The sequence below is a fragment of the Octopus sinensis genome, linkage group LG9 (assembly GCF_006345805.1).
Source record: "Octopus sinensis linkage group LG9, ASM634580v1, whole genome shotgun sequence".
NCBI classification, from domain to species: domain Eukaryota; kingdom Metazoa; phylum Mollusca; class Cephalopoda; order Octopoda; family Octopodidae; genus Octopus; species Octopus sinensis.
Window position 1 is genome coordinate 26994447 of NC_043005.1, and position 16263 is coordinate 27010709.

The 16263-nt window shown below is 38.4% G+C and overlaps 1 protein-coding gene across 1 annotated transcript in view; it reads right to left on the reverse strand.

Annotated features, from left to right (window-relative positions):
- Positions 1–1246: 1246 nt before the first annotated feature.
- The window catches only part of LOC115215713 (WW domain-binding protein 2), a 30600-nt gene continuing 15583 nt past the window's right edge, over positions 1247–16263 (reverse strand). Inside the window, exons 3-7 of the mRNA XM_029785005.2 lie at positions 12369–12507; positions 11125–11217; positions 8407–8541; positions 4358–4444; positions 1247–1555 (exon numbers count right to left, since the gene is read on the reverse strand). Of these exons, the coding sequence (XP_029640865.1) occupies positions 1428–1555; positions 4358–4444; positions 8407–8541; positions 11125–11217; positions 12369–12507 (582 nt within the window). The 3' untranslated portion in view covers positions 1247–1427. The remainder of the gene's footprint in view (positions 1556–4357; positions 4445–8406; positions 8542–11124; positions 11218–12368; positions 12508–16263) is intronic.

A 16263-nucleotide genomic window follows, 5' to 3' on the forward strand; every position in this document is an offset into this window, starting at 1 on the left:
CCAGTGTTCAACTGGTACTCATTTCATCAACCCCAGAAAGGATGAAAAGCAAAGTCAACCTCGGTGGAATTTGAACTCGGAATTTAACAACAGGCAAAATACTGCTAAGCATTTCGTCCAGCGTGTTAACAATTCTGCCAGCTCACCACCTTAAAATAATAATAATAATAATGATCCTTTCTATTGAAGGAACAAGGCCTTGAAATTTTGTGGGGAATGGGACTAGTCAATAACATCGACCCCAGTGTTTCACTAGTACTTAATTTATCAACCCCGAAAGAATGAAAGGCAAAGTGAACCTCGGTGGAATTTGAACTCAGAATGTAGTGACGAGCAAAATACTACTAAGTATTTCGTCCAGTATGTTAACGATTCTGCCAGCTCACCACCTTAAAATAATAATAATAAGGTTGTTGTTGATGTTACAAGAATATAGAAACACCAAGAATGTGAAATAATTTTTAGGAACAGTGATTCTTGAAGCAAATAAAAAGCCTTTAATAACAATATGTAAATGAAGGATCAAAATCCTTTTAGACAGAGAAAGTTGGAGGAAGCCCTCAACTTTTTCAACCCAAAGGGTTTCAAACTAAATAATTGCAGGTTAGTATTTTTAGCTTTCTAGCTTCAAGATTCACTGTTCCTAAAAAGAATAACGACAATTGTTTTTGATTTAGGTACAGGGCCAGCAATTTTGAGGAGGGGGGTAAGTTGCTATGCCAACCCCAGTACTTGACTGGTACTTTATTTTGTCAAGCCGTAGAGGCATGAGAAGGCAAAAGTTGGCCCCCAGTGAGATTTGAATTCAGAATTTAAAAGAGTTGAAAAAAAAAGAAAGAAAAAATGCAAGGCAGTTTTCCCTAACATTGTAATGATTCTGCTAATCTCACCGTTTCTAACACAGGCACAAGGCCACAAGTCTGAAGGTGACGGGGAAGAAAAGGGTATATACAGCCGACTCAAACTGAGGATGAAAGGTAAACTGGAGCCCTGCAGAATTTCAACTCAATAATAATAATCTTTTCTATTATAGGCACAAGGCCTGAAATTCTGGGGGGAAGGGGACTAGTTGATTACATCGACCCCAGTATGCAACTGGTACTTAATTTATCAACCCCGAAAGGATGAAAGGCAAAGTCGACCTCGGTGGAATTTGAACTCAGAACATAGTGACGGGCGAAATACTGCTAAGCATTTCATCCGGTGTGTTAACGATAATATTAATAATAATAATAATAACAATAACTGAAATTAATACTGTGAATAACAGTTGTAAATATAAATATATATATTTATATATTTCAGGTTCAACATTATAATTGTGCTTAAAATATCAAGGTTTGTCTTTTTTTGTTAGGTATTGTTTCATGTTTTCTTTTCCTTCTCAACCCCCCCCCCCATCCTGAGTCCAGTTCTTCTGTAACACATCAGTTGGTCTTCTTGCCAATCTCGGAGTAAGGTGGTGGTGGTTCACTAGGACTTGGCATGTACACATTGTGAGGGTTAGCAGGGTTGTAGTAGGCACTTGACGCTGCTGCTTCTCGAGCTTTGGCATCTGGTGGAACAGAAAGAAATCAATTCATCAATAAACCAACATTTCATCAATTCTATACAACAGGGGTCATAAACCATCAGGCTGCTGACCGATGCAGGGCCATGGATCATTTGGGATTAGGCCTCACAGAACGAATACATTTTTTTTAAAATTCAATTTTTATTTTCAGTATCAGAGCCACTGAAGTTTGTAGAGGAATCTAACCAGTAGCATTTAGCTTCCTCTGCTAATTCTTGTTTATTTACCTGTAAGAATTACAATATTCTGATTCATTCCATAGTCAGGTATTTGAGGATTCTAACCCCACCCCATGGCACCCGTGCAGGTGGCACATAAATGCACGCATTACACTCTCGGAAGGGTTGGCGTTTGGAAGGGCATCCAGACTGGAGGCTTGCGCAGCCTTCCAACTTACCAGCCCGGTCAAACCATCCAAATCATGCCAGCATGGACAACGGACATTAAATGATGATGATAATATATATAGATATATATATATATACATATATATATATACACGATGGGCTTCTTTCAGTTTCTGTCTACCAAATCCACTCACAAGGTTCTGGTTGGCCCGAGGCTATAGTAGAAGACACTTGCCCAAGGTGCCATTCAGAGGGGGACTGAATCTGGAACCATGTGGTTGGGAAGCAAACTTCTTACCACACAGCCTCGCTTGCACCTGTGTGTGTGTGTGTGTGTGTGTGTGTGTAATCTTCCTGGACATAGACAATGGATGTGTGAACAGAGAGACTAACTGTGCCTGTGTGTATCCTGGCTTCTAAAATATGTATGCAATATGACTGCATGTTGTAAGGGGAGACAAAAATGGTTGGAATTCTGAAGGGAGCCTAGCCTTAAAAGAATACCTCAAAAAGTTTTGTCTGATCATTTTCATGCATGATAAACCAAACATAAAAACGATGCGTGTACACACATGAATACACATTTGAATACATCACCATCATCATTTAACATCTATTTTCCATGCTGACACGGGTTGGATGGTTTAACAGGATCGAACAACCCAGAGGACCACATTGAGCTCCTGTCAAGTTATTTATTTTGTAAGTAGCCACTATCAATGTCTTCGTGATGACAGGTAACCAAAAGAGTTCATTGAGATGCTGGAGACTTTTGTAACAGATGTACACTGTGTACAGCACACACACGTTAGAGTGAAACCACTGCCAGACTCCTCAGGGGCAACAAACACAAATACAAATTCTGGGTAGATAACAGTGATGAGATGAGTGGAATGGATACATTACTAGTAAAGGCATGGATAAAGTAATTGAGGTAATGAGAGAGTGTGATAGAATAATTAAGCTTAGAGAAAAGCAACATTATCATCGTCGTCGTCGTTTAAACGTCTTTTCCATGCTGGCATGGGTCAGACGGTTTGACTGGGAACTTGCAAGCCAGGAGGCTGCACCAGTTTCCAATCTGATCTGATAAGGTTTCTACAGCTGGATGCCCTTCCTAATGCCAACCACTCCGAGAGTGCAGTGGGTGCTTTTTACAAGCCACTGGCACAGGCCACGTTTGGGTGGCACTTTTTACATGCTACTGGCACAGGAGCCAGTCGGGGTGTGGGTGGTATCGACCACATTTGGATGCGTTTTATGAGCCACCCGCACAGAGAGCCAGTCAGGAGGCACTGGGAATAACCCATGCATGAATGGTGCTTATTGTGTGCCAGTCAGGTGGCACTAGCATCGGCCTCAACTACAATTTCCATTTTTTATTGTGATTTTGATTTTTAATTTTACTTGATTCAATAGGTCTCCTCAAGCATGGCGCCCAATGATTCAAAGGTACCTTTTAAACAGGCTGGTTATCTCACAATTACACACACACACACATATGCATTATATATACAAATATATTAATATATACACACACACTTTCTAAAATTAGAGAAGAGCTCATATTTGAGAGGAAGATGTCATTGCTACACATACAAACATCATAGACTACATCTAAAAGAAAACCATATTCCACTAATGATCATGTATTCACTCACCAACACACTTCCTCCTCTCTGTCTCTTCTACCAGAATAGTCTCTACAAGAACTCACCTGTGAACACACTAAAGACACCAGCTCACAGGTACACCAATTCTTTCTCTCCCTTCAACCATTTCTATAACAATCTTCTACATTATTTACATTTAACGGATATTTGTCCTCATCTTGTTTGTTGTTAACACAACATTTCGGCTGATATACCCTCCAGCTTTTATCAGATGTCTTGGGGAAATTTCGAAGCTGGGTTCTCGTTCCTAAGGTATTTTTCTAGAAACCAGGTTCGAAATTTCCCCAAGACACCTAAAGAAGGCTGGAGGGTATATCAGCCAAAACGTTGTGTTAACAACAAACAAGATGAGGACAAATATCCGTCAAATGTAAATAATGTAAATCATTCCTCATCTCTTAAATATAGAACTGTATTAACAATCTTCTACTCCTCAACTTTCCTCCTCCATCAAATCTCATGTTTGTCCTCTGCATTTCACACCCAACAAGAAACACATTCACCCAATCCTTCCTCCCCACAGTGTACAATACCAAACAATCACTCCCGGCCCATGTTCTTTTTAAACAGGTACAACCTCACTAAAACATCAAGCACAGAAACCTCTGCAAGCATCACGACTGATGATTGCCACCACCTCTCCAATTCAATAAAACAACATCAACAACAATAACATGGTCAGAGCAACAACAGCCCAAGCTGTGACTGCACCAGCAGCAACAGTGAGTAAAATATAATTTTTGTTTAAATCAATAATTACAAACCTTGGGCTGAACCAGTCGGATACGGGTTCAAATTCGAATCAACCCCTGGGTAGGGAGGGGGTGCTTCTGCCATAAACACCTCATGTGCTGAAGTTAGAAAAAAAGAAGAAAAAGGTTAAAAAAAACAAAATATGGGAAAAGATGATGAGGAGGGAGACTATTCGGATATTCATTATATTGGCATGAGTTGGACAGGTTTGCAACATCAGATCTTTATGTGTGTCAAGGGCAACAAGCTGGCAGAATCATTAGGATGCCGGGCAAAATGCTTAGCGGTATTTCGTCTGCCGTTACGTTCTGAGTTCAAAATCCGCCAAAGTTGACTTTGCCGTTCATCCTTTTGGTGTCAATTAAATAAGTACCAGTTACGCACTGGGTTGATGTAATTGACTTAATCCCTTTGTCTATCCTTGTTTGTCCCCTGTGGGCAATAAAGAAATAAATTTTGTGCCCCTTGGAGAAAAGAAAGTGAGAGTCAAACAGAGTTATTCTTCTTGCTCAAAAATTTCAACAGAAAGACTATCAATATTGGCAACCTGCATAATACGACAACTCATTCAATGTAACACTATCCTCTTCTCATTATCATGTACCACGATACTGAACGAAACATCTCACTGTTTTTCTCTCTTTACATCTTAAAATCCAATTCATACAGAGGGACATCGAATTTGCTGTTCATCATGATGGTTTTACTTAGCGTAGTTTTAACGTCCACTTTCCCATGCCTGCATGGGTCGGACAAAAGTCACTGAGGCAGATTTTCTATGGCCAGTTTCTCTTCTCGTTGCTAATTCTTACTTGTATCCAAGTAAGGTAATATTTCTCCGTGGCTAGACATATTTTCACAGAAGATTGAAATCAAATGGCATCACTTGTATGATGGTCACACTCATTTACAACTTTTGCACAATGCCAAGACACAGAGCCATCACTATCATCATCATCACCAACACATTATTCACAATGGACGGACAGGTGTCCTCATCTTGTCTTGTTTCCACAATGTTTCAGCTGATTTACTCATACATACACTTTCACCATCTTTCCAGAACATGACACTTTTAACACCAGAGATTTACTGGTAACATTCTTATATAACAAATAAATTACGAACTTATCTTAAATTTCCTATAAGTTTGGTTTGAAGTCTTCGTCAGATAAACTAGAACAAGTTATGTCCCTTGTTAGAGGGAGACAACACAAGGATTATAAAAACAAAAATGTTCAGCAGAGTCTCGCCACCAAATATTTTCGCTTAATCCTAACAACCCTGGCAGCTAATCAATAAGAAATCACTTCTCTTTTTACATATTCTCAATATCAATGTTTCATTTGAACATCAAATATTAGGTTGGTGCAAAAATAATTATTCCATCACCAACGTTTTAACGTCCATGTTCCCCGGTTGCTTTGGTTAGAAGGAATTCATTAAAGCAGGTGGAATCAGTCACCATTATTCCTGAATCCTTGGGAAACTATTCAAGCAGAGAAATATTGACACGAAATCAACAAAATGCATCAAGAACTGCTGCAACTATTCCATTTAGCATTGGTCATTAGAAAAGGAACAAGACAATGCCTGACCCATATTCTGTAAATGACTTGGCATAAGTTGAATGAACAAGGCTACAAAACAGTAATGTAACCAGTTTAATCCCAAAACCTTTTTCCAATCCATTGCTTTTTCAAGCAACTCAGAAATTTCCTGCAAAAAAAGATCAACAACAACCAAACAGCAACTGAAAATAATTGTGAAGAATTCATCAGTTGCAGGACTCTAGAAATTTAATGCTACCAGAATAAATAAATCTGTTCTTTGTCGGTAAAAATGTGTAGAATTTAAAGATTATTTTGATTAATAAAAACTACTTCAATCTGTGCTCCTTTTTGATCTTCATGTGTCTAACACACGTGGACATGCCTACAAAGTCAGAAAACAACACAGCTCCCATGACTTTCGGAAACATTTTTTCACGCTCAGAGTTCCTGAAGCATGGAATAAACTGCCTGCGTCAGTTGTTGACTGCCATGACACTGCATCCTTTAAGGCCCTCATGCTTTCCGAAATCCGCCGAAACTACACCTGATTATATATACACTTTAGATGAGTTGTAGTGCACCTGAGCACTGTACACAATTATTATTATTAATAATTATTATTATTATAATGCTTTAACCCTTAAATGGCAAGAAAGGGTTGCATGAATGAGAGTACCAAACAGGCAAATATCAAAAAGAAACTGAAGTACCAAGCAAAACTGTTTGCAACCTTTTCGGTGACTTAGTGACTTCACCCTCTTGCTCCAGGTTTGCTCTGCATCAAGACACACAGCAGATCTTGGAACGAGAGGAGAAGCTACTAAATGACTGAAAAGGTCACTAACAGAAAGGAAAGTACTTTCACTAAAAAACAACCTATCAAAACATTCCAGTAATAATCTGCCAAAACATTTTAAGTGTGTCATAAGCATAGTCAGAGAAAAATGTACACAGTTCATCCAACTCTGGTATTTACCAACTTTTGCTATACTCTCTTTACTCTCTTTTACTTGTTTCAGTCATTTGATTGCGGCCATGCTGGAGCACCGCCTTTAGTCGAGCAAATCGACCCCGGGACTTATTCTTTGTAAGCCCAGTACTTATTCTATCGGTCTCTTTGGCCAAACCGCTAAGTGACGAGGACGTAAACACACCAGCATCGGTTGTCAAGCAATGCTAGGGGGACAAACACAGACACAAACATATACACACACACTTATATATATATATACATATATACGACAGGCTTCTTTCAGTTTCCGTCTACCAAATCCACTCACAAGGCATTGGTCGGCCCGGGGCTATAGCAGAAGACATTTTCCCAAGATGCCACGCAGTGGGACTGAACCCGGAACCATGTGGTTGGTTAGCAAGCTACTTACCACACAGCCTATTTTGATAATTTTCAATATTCAAGGCAGAGGTAGTCATAATTGTTAGTCTCTTGCACAATAAAATTTACAGTCTCAATATCTAAAAGTGCCATAAAATATTCACTTTCCTTTGCATCTGTAGTGTACATAAATTCATTTGAAATTCCTGTATTGTTATTGTTAGATGAGTTTACAATCATCATTGTTTAACCTCTGCTTTCCATGCTAGCATGGGTTAGACGATTTGACTGAGGACTGGTGAACCAGATAGCTGCACCAGGCTCCAATCTGATCAGGCAGATTTTCTATAGCTAGATGCCCTTCCTAATGCCAACTACTCCATGCATTTTTTCAATCCAGAGATAGGTGAAGCATTATTTTCTTCTCTACTATTCAGAGCATCATCATTATGTACCTCGTTTTCAAATTCTATCGAGGTCAACTTTGACTGTCATCCTTTTGAGGTCAATTAAATAAGTACTAGTTGAGTACTGGGGTCGATCTAATCAACTGGCACCCTTCCCCAAAAACTTCAGGCCTTGTGCCTAGAGCAGAAAAGAAATTATGTACCTCATCTGATAATGAGAGAATGTGAGAAAGAAGAAAAACTTCTTTGCTTTATAAATCAACCACTTATGATTTCATTTCTTCTGCTTAGACACATTTAATGTAGCAGAAGCTTGGACATCAATTGATGATGGTCATAGCCAGGTAAAATTTTAGAAAGTTTTAATTCATGCCTGCCATTCCATAATGAAACATCAATTGACGATGTTTACCATTTAAGAGTTAATGTTTAAAAACAGCAAAATGTCCATGAATGGCCATGGACAGTGCCCTCCCTCTTATGAAGAAATTAAGAAAAATCAAAATATATTAAGGTTTGAAATTGATAGTCCAGTTTCTTAAAGTCACTATATGGTCAGTAATTAATCAAACAGCCACCAAGTGGTCATTAGTATAGTAACTTAATGGCACAACTACCATGTGGTCAGCCTTACCTTAACCTTACAGAGCCACGTGATTAGTCATACAGTACCTTGACATCATAGCCATTGCACATCGATTGCTGTGAATTTAAAAATCAAATGAATTTAAAAGGACAGGAAAGAGAAAAGGCCAAGACAATATTACCTGGTGGTGCATTTGGGAATGTTTGATATGGCACCCAGCCATAGTTATAAGCTGTGTAGGCAGGCGGAGCAGGCTGATAAAATGGTCCCTGGGGAGGAGTGTAAGGTGGAGGCTGTGGTATTTGATACCGAGATGCTGAAATAAATGTAGGAAATAGAATAAAGAGATTAGTTATTTTTTATAGCCCACCTAGTCAACACTGACTACACCCCAGGGTGGGGTGTAGTTCTTTCCTGTAGCAATTCCCACTAAGATACATACAGCAAAGAGATTTCCTTGACACTGCTTTGGCTTCAGGTCTTTCACAGGATTTGAACTTGGTGTTTTAAGCTAACAGAGAATTTAGTCAATTGATACAGTCCCCACTGCCTCTGTTTGTGTACGACTTCATAATAGCTGTTGAAAACCAGGGGGACTACATACAGCAGTGAACAACCTCAAATAACTATTCACTTTCTCAGTCAGTGAGGTTTGAAAGATCAAGGTTTCATAGCCCACAAGGGGCGTTTCAAGTGATACACACAGGAAAAAAAAAACCCCAGCACATGCAAACAGACAGACCCCCACCAGTGTGCAAACAGACAGACCCTCAGGACATGCAAACTGACAAATGCCCCCAGTCCATGCAAACAGAACCCTAGTGCATGTAAATAGGCAGAACCCAAAAGCATACAAGCAGACAGACCCTGTCATGCATATACAGGCTGAGTACATATATAGGCTCAGCAAGCAGAGGCCCAGCAACACAGTTTAGCCCAGGGTAAGTAGACGTATGAGTGAAAGAACAGTACAATCAACAAGGCAGATTTAGAAAGAAGAGCTGAGATAAGCAACAGCAACTGAGACACATTTCAATGCAGCACCAAGAATCTTCGTCCCTCATTAACTTGGTAAATCCTCAATTCCATGTTGTGGATCTCTGCTAATAACATCAATTAAACAGAGAGGCTTTCATTCTGTTAAAGTGCAGAAGTCTCCAAAATATAACATCTGTTCTTTGCTTTGGTTTTGTACTGATGTCATGAGATGTTTTGAGCCCTCATCAGAAGCTTGATGTATGTACCATCAAGGTGATCTTGAACATCCTTCTTCAGAGTCCAAGCTTCAGCTTTACAAGGACTTCTGAGTTAATAGTTAATTTAGGTTGAAAATTAAGGAAAAAGATTACAGATCATTTATAAATATCAAATACTACAGAAGAGGGCAGCGAGCTGGCAGAATTGATAGCATGGAAGATGAAATGCTTAGCAGTATTTCGTCTCTGTCTTTATGTTCTGAGTTCAAATTCTGCCAAGGTCAACTTTGCTTTTCATCCTTTTGGGGTCGATTAAATAAGTACCATTTACACACTGGAGTCAATGTAATTGACTTAATCCCTTTGTCTGTCCCCTGTATGTTTAGTCCCCTATGGGCAATAAAGAAATAAGTATCAAGTACTACAGAATTTAATGACGGATTAATTAAAATTCTCTTGGTAACCTCAATGTCTAAGTTCTAAAACCAGGCAGCACTAACATCGCCAGGGACTTTCTTCCATGCTGGAATGAGTTAGATGGTTCAACAGAATCTGAAAAGCCAGAAGACTGCATTAGGCTCCAATGTCTGCTTTGGCAAGGTCTCTACTGACGGCTGCCCTTTCTAGCAGCAACCACTTTACAGAGTGTAATGGGTGCTGTTTTCATGGCAGCAGCATTTGTGAGATCTGCAAGTAAGCCACAAGACAAGACTCCTTAACAGCATGAGGGTGCAGTCCTGAGGGTACCAAAGTGTTGAGAGACTAAAGTAAGACAGAGACAAGAACAAGTATTTTGCTGAAGAAGAGATACATGACCACCCCGGCAGAAAAGGGAGAATGCATGGTAGAGATGATGTTTGTTCCTTCTTGAGCCATGCCTAGCTCATAAAGGCTGGTTCCCAGTTTCCTTGGTGTATAGGTTCCCCACCTGGACAGAACGCTGGTCCGTCACAAGTGAGCTGCAAGATGCAGGAGGAAAGAGTGAGAAAAAGTTGTGGCGAAAGAGTCAGCAGAAGTTCGCCATTACCTTCTGCCGGAGCCACGTGGAGCTTAGATGTTTCACTCATAAACACACACGGTCTGAGATTCGAACCCTCAATTCTTCGACTGTGAGTCCACTGCTCTAACCACTAGGTTATGTGCCTCCACATGGTAGAGATGAAGTATTTACTAAATAATTATCCTGCCATTATTTTTTTTTTGTTCGCCTTCAAACATCAGTCAGCTGTAATTTAAAATTACTATAAACCACATACAACTTACAAGATCATAGGTGTTCTCCTGCTTTCTTTTTTTTTTTTTTTTCATAATTATGATCTTTGATAAAAATTTAATTGAATATTTTTGTATTTGGCTTGCAAGATTCTTGAAGTGAATTCATGAGTTGAAATATATTTTGTTGTTTCTCAGGAGAGTCACTTTGCTAACAGTAAACACATACACAGGACTGAAGGAGACCTGATGTAGCTGAGGGCATGTCATTGATGAGATCATGAATAATGATGAAAAGACTTTGACAAACCTAACTGATTGATTGATTGATTAACCCAACAATTAATCAAACAACCAATTAGTTAATTGGTTAAATAGTGAACCAACTGACAAATAAATAAGAAAGAAGTGAAACGGAACCAGTGCATGTTTTCTGTTAGTATAATGATTCTCTTGAGATACAACAGAAAATTTTAACTGAAAATAATTACCAAGTTTTCCAGCCTGTAGCATAGCTTGTCCAAATTCGATAGCACCACCTTTGTTGAAGCAAAGTTTGAATGCGGCATTTCCAGACCATTTACCTTTTAGAAGAGGAAGAAACAGGATTAAAACACACACACACACACACACACACAAATAAACCTGATTAGTGATTGTTTAATTAGTTACATGAAAAAAAATACATTCTGAACTTTAGATTATGCAAATTTATGTTGAAAATGGATTTAATAATTTAATGTTTCTTCTTTTACTCATTTTAGTCTTTTGAGTGCAGCCATTCTGGGGTACCACTTTGAAGGAGTTTAGTCAAAACAAATCGACCCCAGTGTGCACTTTTAAGTTTCTGTAACTTAGTGGTTCATCAAAGGATACTGACGTAAAAAAAGTGGACACTGGGGTCGATTTGTTTTGGGTGCACAAGAATGGCTAGTGTCGAAAGACTGAAATGAATAAATGAAGAAACATTAAATTATTATTAATAATAATAATAATAATAATGACATCGAAAATACCTTAGGAATAAGAACCCAGGTTCAAAATTTCCCCAATACACCCGATGACGGCCGGAGGGTATATCAGCCAAAGCGTTATGTTAACAACAAACAAGATGAGGACAAATATCCGTCAAATGTAAATAATGTACATAATTCCTCATCTCTTAAATATAGAACTGTATGCTTCCCATTCTTCATTTTATATGGAAGAACAATGATTCATAGAATCAACTGGAAATATAAGAAATATTTATTGTTGTGAGATGATGTAAAAAGTAATAAAACCTTTTGATAATCAATACTCTTATTCTCCAAGAAGGCGTAAAATAAAGAGATCAGCCACATTCCAGTTTATGTTTACAATTTAAACTCATGGAAAACACACTAACCATCACTAGAATACCAACACCAGTGACTATTCTTACAAGCCATAAATAACCTACTGACTCGAGGCACTGGCCTTACTAATTCTAGTGATTATCCTTACGCACCTTCAATAACCTACCAATTCCAGATCCTTGCATACCATCACTTAATGCCCTTGCCCCCTCTCCATTGATGATCAAAGAAAGGTTGTAATACTGTTCAGACCATCTGAATTAATGGCTCTGTTTATGAATAACTTAGAATATAAATAATAGACAGATAAGGATTGATTCCTTTTTGGATCAGGATTGATTAAGAACTAAACACCAATTCTCCAGTGCATACACACACACAGAAGGAAAAAGATTTACCTCCTTGTTCGGCAAAAACAGTTCCTTTTATGTAATTGGCTGAAAATACAGGTTGTTCCAGTTCAACCTGCCTCAAGGTAAAAAATGGCATACTGAATGAAAGAAGATGATCTTTCTGGGAATTGTTGAGGAAAATAACCTGAAAATGAAGAAACAAAGACAAGTAAATAGTTGTGTCATTCCATAACAAGAGGTTGAGGAAAAAGTTCATGCACAGTTTTAAAATAATGATTTTTTTATGCAAGAATCTATTCAAAAACAACAACAACTATTCTTCAAAATAAAGACCATCATTTTCCATGACAAGCTTTCGGATTTGGTCAAAGTACCAATCCTACAGCTTTGAATCGAAAAATTCTTGACAGGCTTCTTCAACTTCATTAAATGACTCCAGTGACCTTTCATAAAGTGCTGCATTGATTGGAAGAGACCGTAGTCAGATGGAGCAACGTCTGGACTACAGGCCGGATGCGACAGAACTTCCACATCGTCCAATTCTTCAATCTTGTTGTTGGTCTTTCTGTCGGTGTGTGGCTTTGCATTGTCTTGTTGAAACAAAGCGTATTTTCGACGAACAGGTCTTGGGTACTTTTCAACAGTGAGTCACCATTGAACATGACATGAACTGAATGAACACACACATCACAAAAATATATATAAAAGCATTATTTTAATATGGCGCACAAACTTTTTCCTCAACCTAATAACATCCAGGTTAAAACAATAAATCAAAAGGTGTCGACATTATAACAAACTATAACCACATTCATCATTATTGTTTTAATGTCCACCTTTTCACACTTGCATGAGTCAAACAGAAGTTGTGGAGGCAGATTTTCTACAGCTGGATGCCCTTCTTGTCACCAACCCTCACCTGTTCCCCAGCAAGGTAATATTTCCTTATAACCAGACATGTTTTGCATGGAACACTGAAAACAAACAGCATCTCTTGTATGAAGGTGATGCCTACTTACAGCTATCACACAATTTCGAAACAAGGGGACACAAAAACACACACACACACACATACATGTAACTACAAACAGCAAACCAACATACACATAAATATATACACACACACACTATATGTATATTTATACATATATGTATGAAAACACTCCTGCAACAGACAGGTATCCCATCCAGGGTAGAAATAGTTATGCCACAGAATCAGATAGGGAAACTGGCCTTATGAACCTGTGGCTTGGGAAGGATCTTTGATCTCTTTAACATACAACAGGTGTCTTTGAGCTTTCTTCATCAGCCAGGGTCTACAATAGAAGACATCAACCTAAGGTGCAATACAAAAAACAACACAATTGTTTCTAAATCGTGTGAACCAAAATCACACAATTTAGAAGCAAGTTTCTCAACTTCACAACCATACCTACAATGACATGGTAAGCAGTGTATTTCTAAGAATTTCTCCAAAATTTTGTCTAACTAAAGCATTTTTTAGCCATTATTTTAAAGCCAATTTAAGTGGGATTTTTCTCCTTTCAACTAGTTCAACATTTTTTTTAGTCAATTACTTTATTTTTTACTCTCCTTTTTTTTTTCTTCTTAGAGAATTTAACCTACCTTATATTTTTTATTAGGCAGTTTAAATGAACATATTTTTTTAATCATTTAGATAAATTAAGTCGTCTTTTTCCCAGCCATTTCTAAGCCAATTTAACTACCATTTTTCTTGCTATCAATGCTGGGTATGTTGAAAATATATAAGTGCTTGCATTCTCTCTTAATTATTGCAGTTATCCAAACCACCACCACCACCACCCATTTAGGCTCTTTTCATTCCAAGTTCAAACCCTGTGGGGGCAAACTTTGCCTTTCATTCTTTCAGAGTAGATAAAATGAATTGAACTCAATACAATCAACTGCACAATACCTTCTCTAAACAGTCTGGCCAAGTGCCAATTTTACAAATTAATATTAATGTAGTTATGGCTCCATCATTAAGAAGCTTGCTTCCTGACTTCATGCCTTTCGGTTCACTCCGACTGTTGTGTGTGTATATATATATGTGTGTGTGTATACTGGGTTGGATTGGATTGCCTTTACTCAGGCCACTGCAAGACAAAGGCCTCAACAGGTTCTCTCCACCAACCATGGTCCAATGTGGAGGTTGTGGATTTAAGCTTGATCACACTGGTTTGATAAGCCTACTGTGTCACACTAGTTCAACATGGCTTGGCAGAAGGATGCAGTTTTCTCTGTTATGCTCTCACCCAGGAGCAGCCAAGTTATGTCGACCTCAGTACACAACTGGTATTTATTTTATCAACCCCAAAAAGATGGCAGGCAAAGTCAACCTAGGCACAATTTGAACTCAAAATGTAAAGATGGCTGAAATACCTGTAAACATTTCAGCTGGTATGCTAACAATTCTGCCAGTTCACCTGTGTGTGTGCGTGTGTGTGTGTGTGTATATATATATATACACACACACACATACATACATTTAGACATAATACAAGCATACATGTGTGTGTGTGTGTGTGTGCGCGTGCATGTCCCCTTGTCTTCACATTGCTTAATAGTAGAAAACAAACATAGCCATCATACAAGCTGTGTTCTTCATTTCAAATCTTCAGTGAAAACATGTCTATCAATGGGGAAATATCACCATTCTTGGAAACAAGGATTGGCAACGGGAAAAGAATCTGGTCATAGAAAATCTGTTTAAATAAATTCCATCTGACCCATGCAAGTATAGAAAAATGGACATTAAACTGACGAAAATGATGTATATATATAATGTGTTTTGTTATGCTTTTGTTATAAATCCTTATTGCTATTACAATCATCACTGACTGATAGCTCCTAAAGTTTTTTTTATTCTCTCTCTGTATATTTCTTCGTATTCCTTTCTGTTTAAGAGCGTAGGCTCAAAACAAAAGACTTTCTCACCTTTCGAAGCTTTAAACTAATACACCTGTATGGAAAATTACTATTTTTAAATCTCACAATGAGAGATATTCAGCAACAGCACTTTGGAGCAAAGATTATTTGCCAACATAACATGGCAGTCCTGGTTTAGGACAAATGTTGCTGTAATTTAGCCCCAGGAGACATCGTCTCCAGCTGGCTATACAACACGATCTATGTCCTTATATTTTTGAACAAGGAAATCTAGCACCCCAAATCAGCTCAAAACCACATCTGTGTATCGTGATTTCCAGGTTATTTCCCTTCATAAGCACCTATCGTGTCATATAGCCAGCTGGAGACAATGTCTCCTGGGGCCAAATTACAGCAACATTCGCCCTAAACCAGGACTGCCATCTTATGTTGGCAAACAATCTTTACTACATTGTACACCTGTTTGTTGTTTATACACCTGTCTTCATCTTTGGTTTTCTGTAAATTTCAACATCATAGTTAAGTATTCTATGGCAACAGCAATTTCAATCCAATTCAATGGCAACATTCTCTTCGGTTACAGTATTTACACTATTCTCTCTTTTATCACTAATTCAATTACTCTTTTACTTGTTTCAGTCATTTGACTGCAGCCATGCTGGAGCACCGCCTTTAGTCAAGCAAATCGACCCCAGGACTTATCCTTTGTAAGCCTAGTACTTATTCTATCTGTCTCTTTTGCCAAACTGCTAAATTACAGGGATGTGAACACACCACCATCGGTTGTGAAGCAATGTTGGGGGGACAGACACAGACACACAAACATATACACATGCATATATATATATATATATATATATACATACATACATACATACACACACACGACGAACTTCTTTCAGTTTCCGTCTACCAAATCTACTCACAAGGCTCTGGTCGGCCTGAGGCTATAGCAGAAGACACTTTCCTAAGGTGCCATGCAATGGGACTAAACCCGGAACCATGTGGTTGGGAAGCAAGCTACTTACCA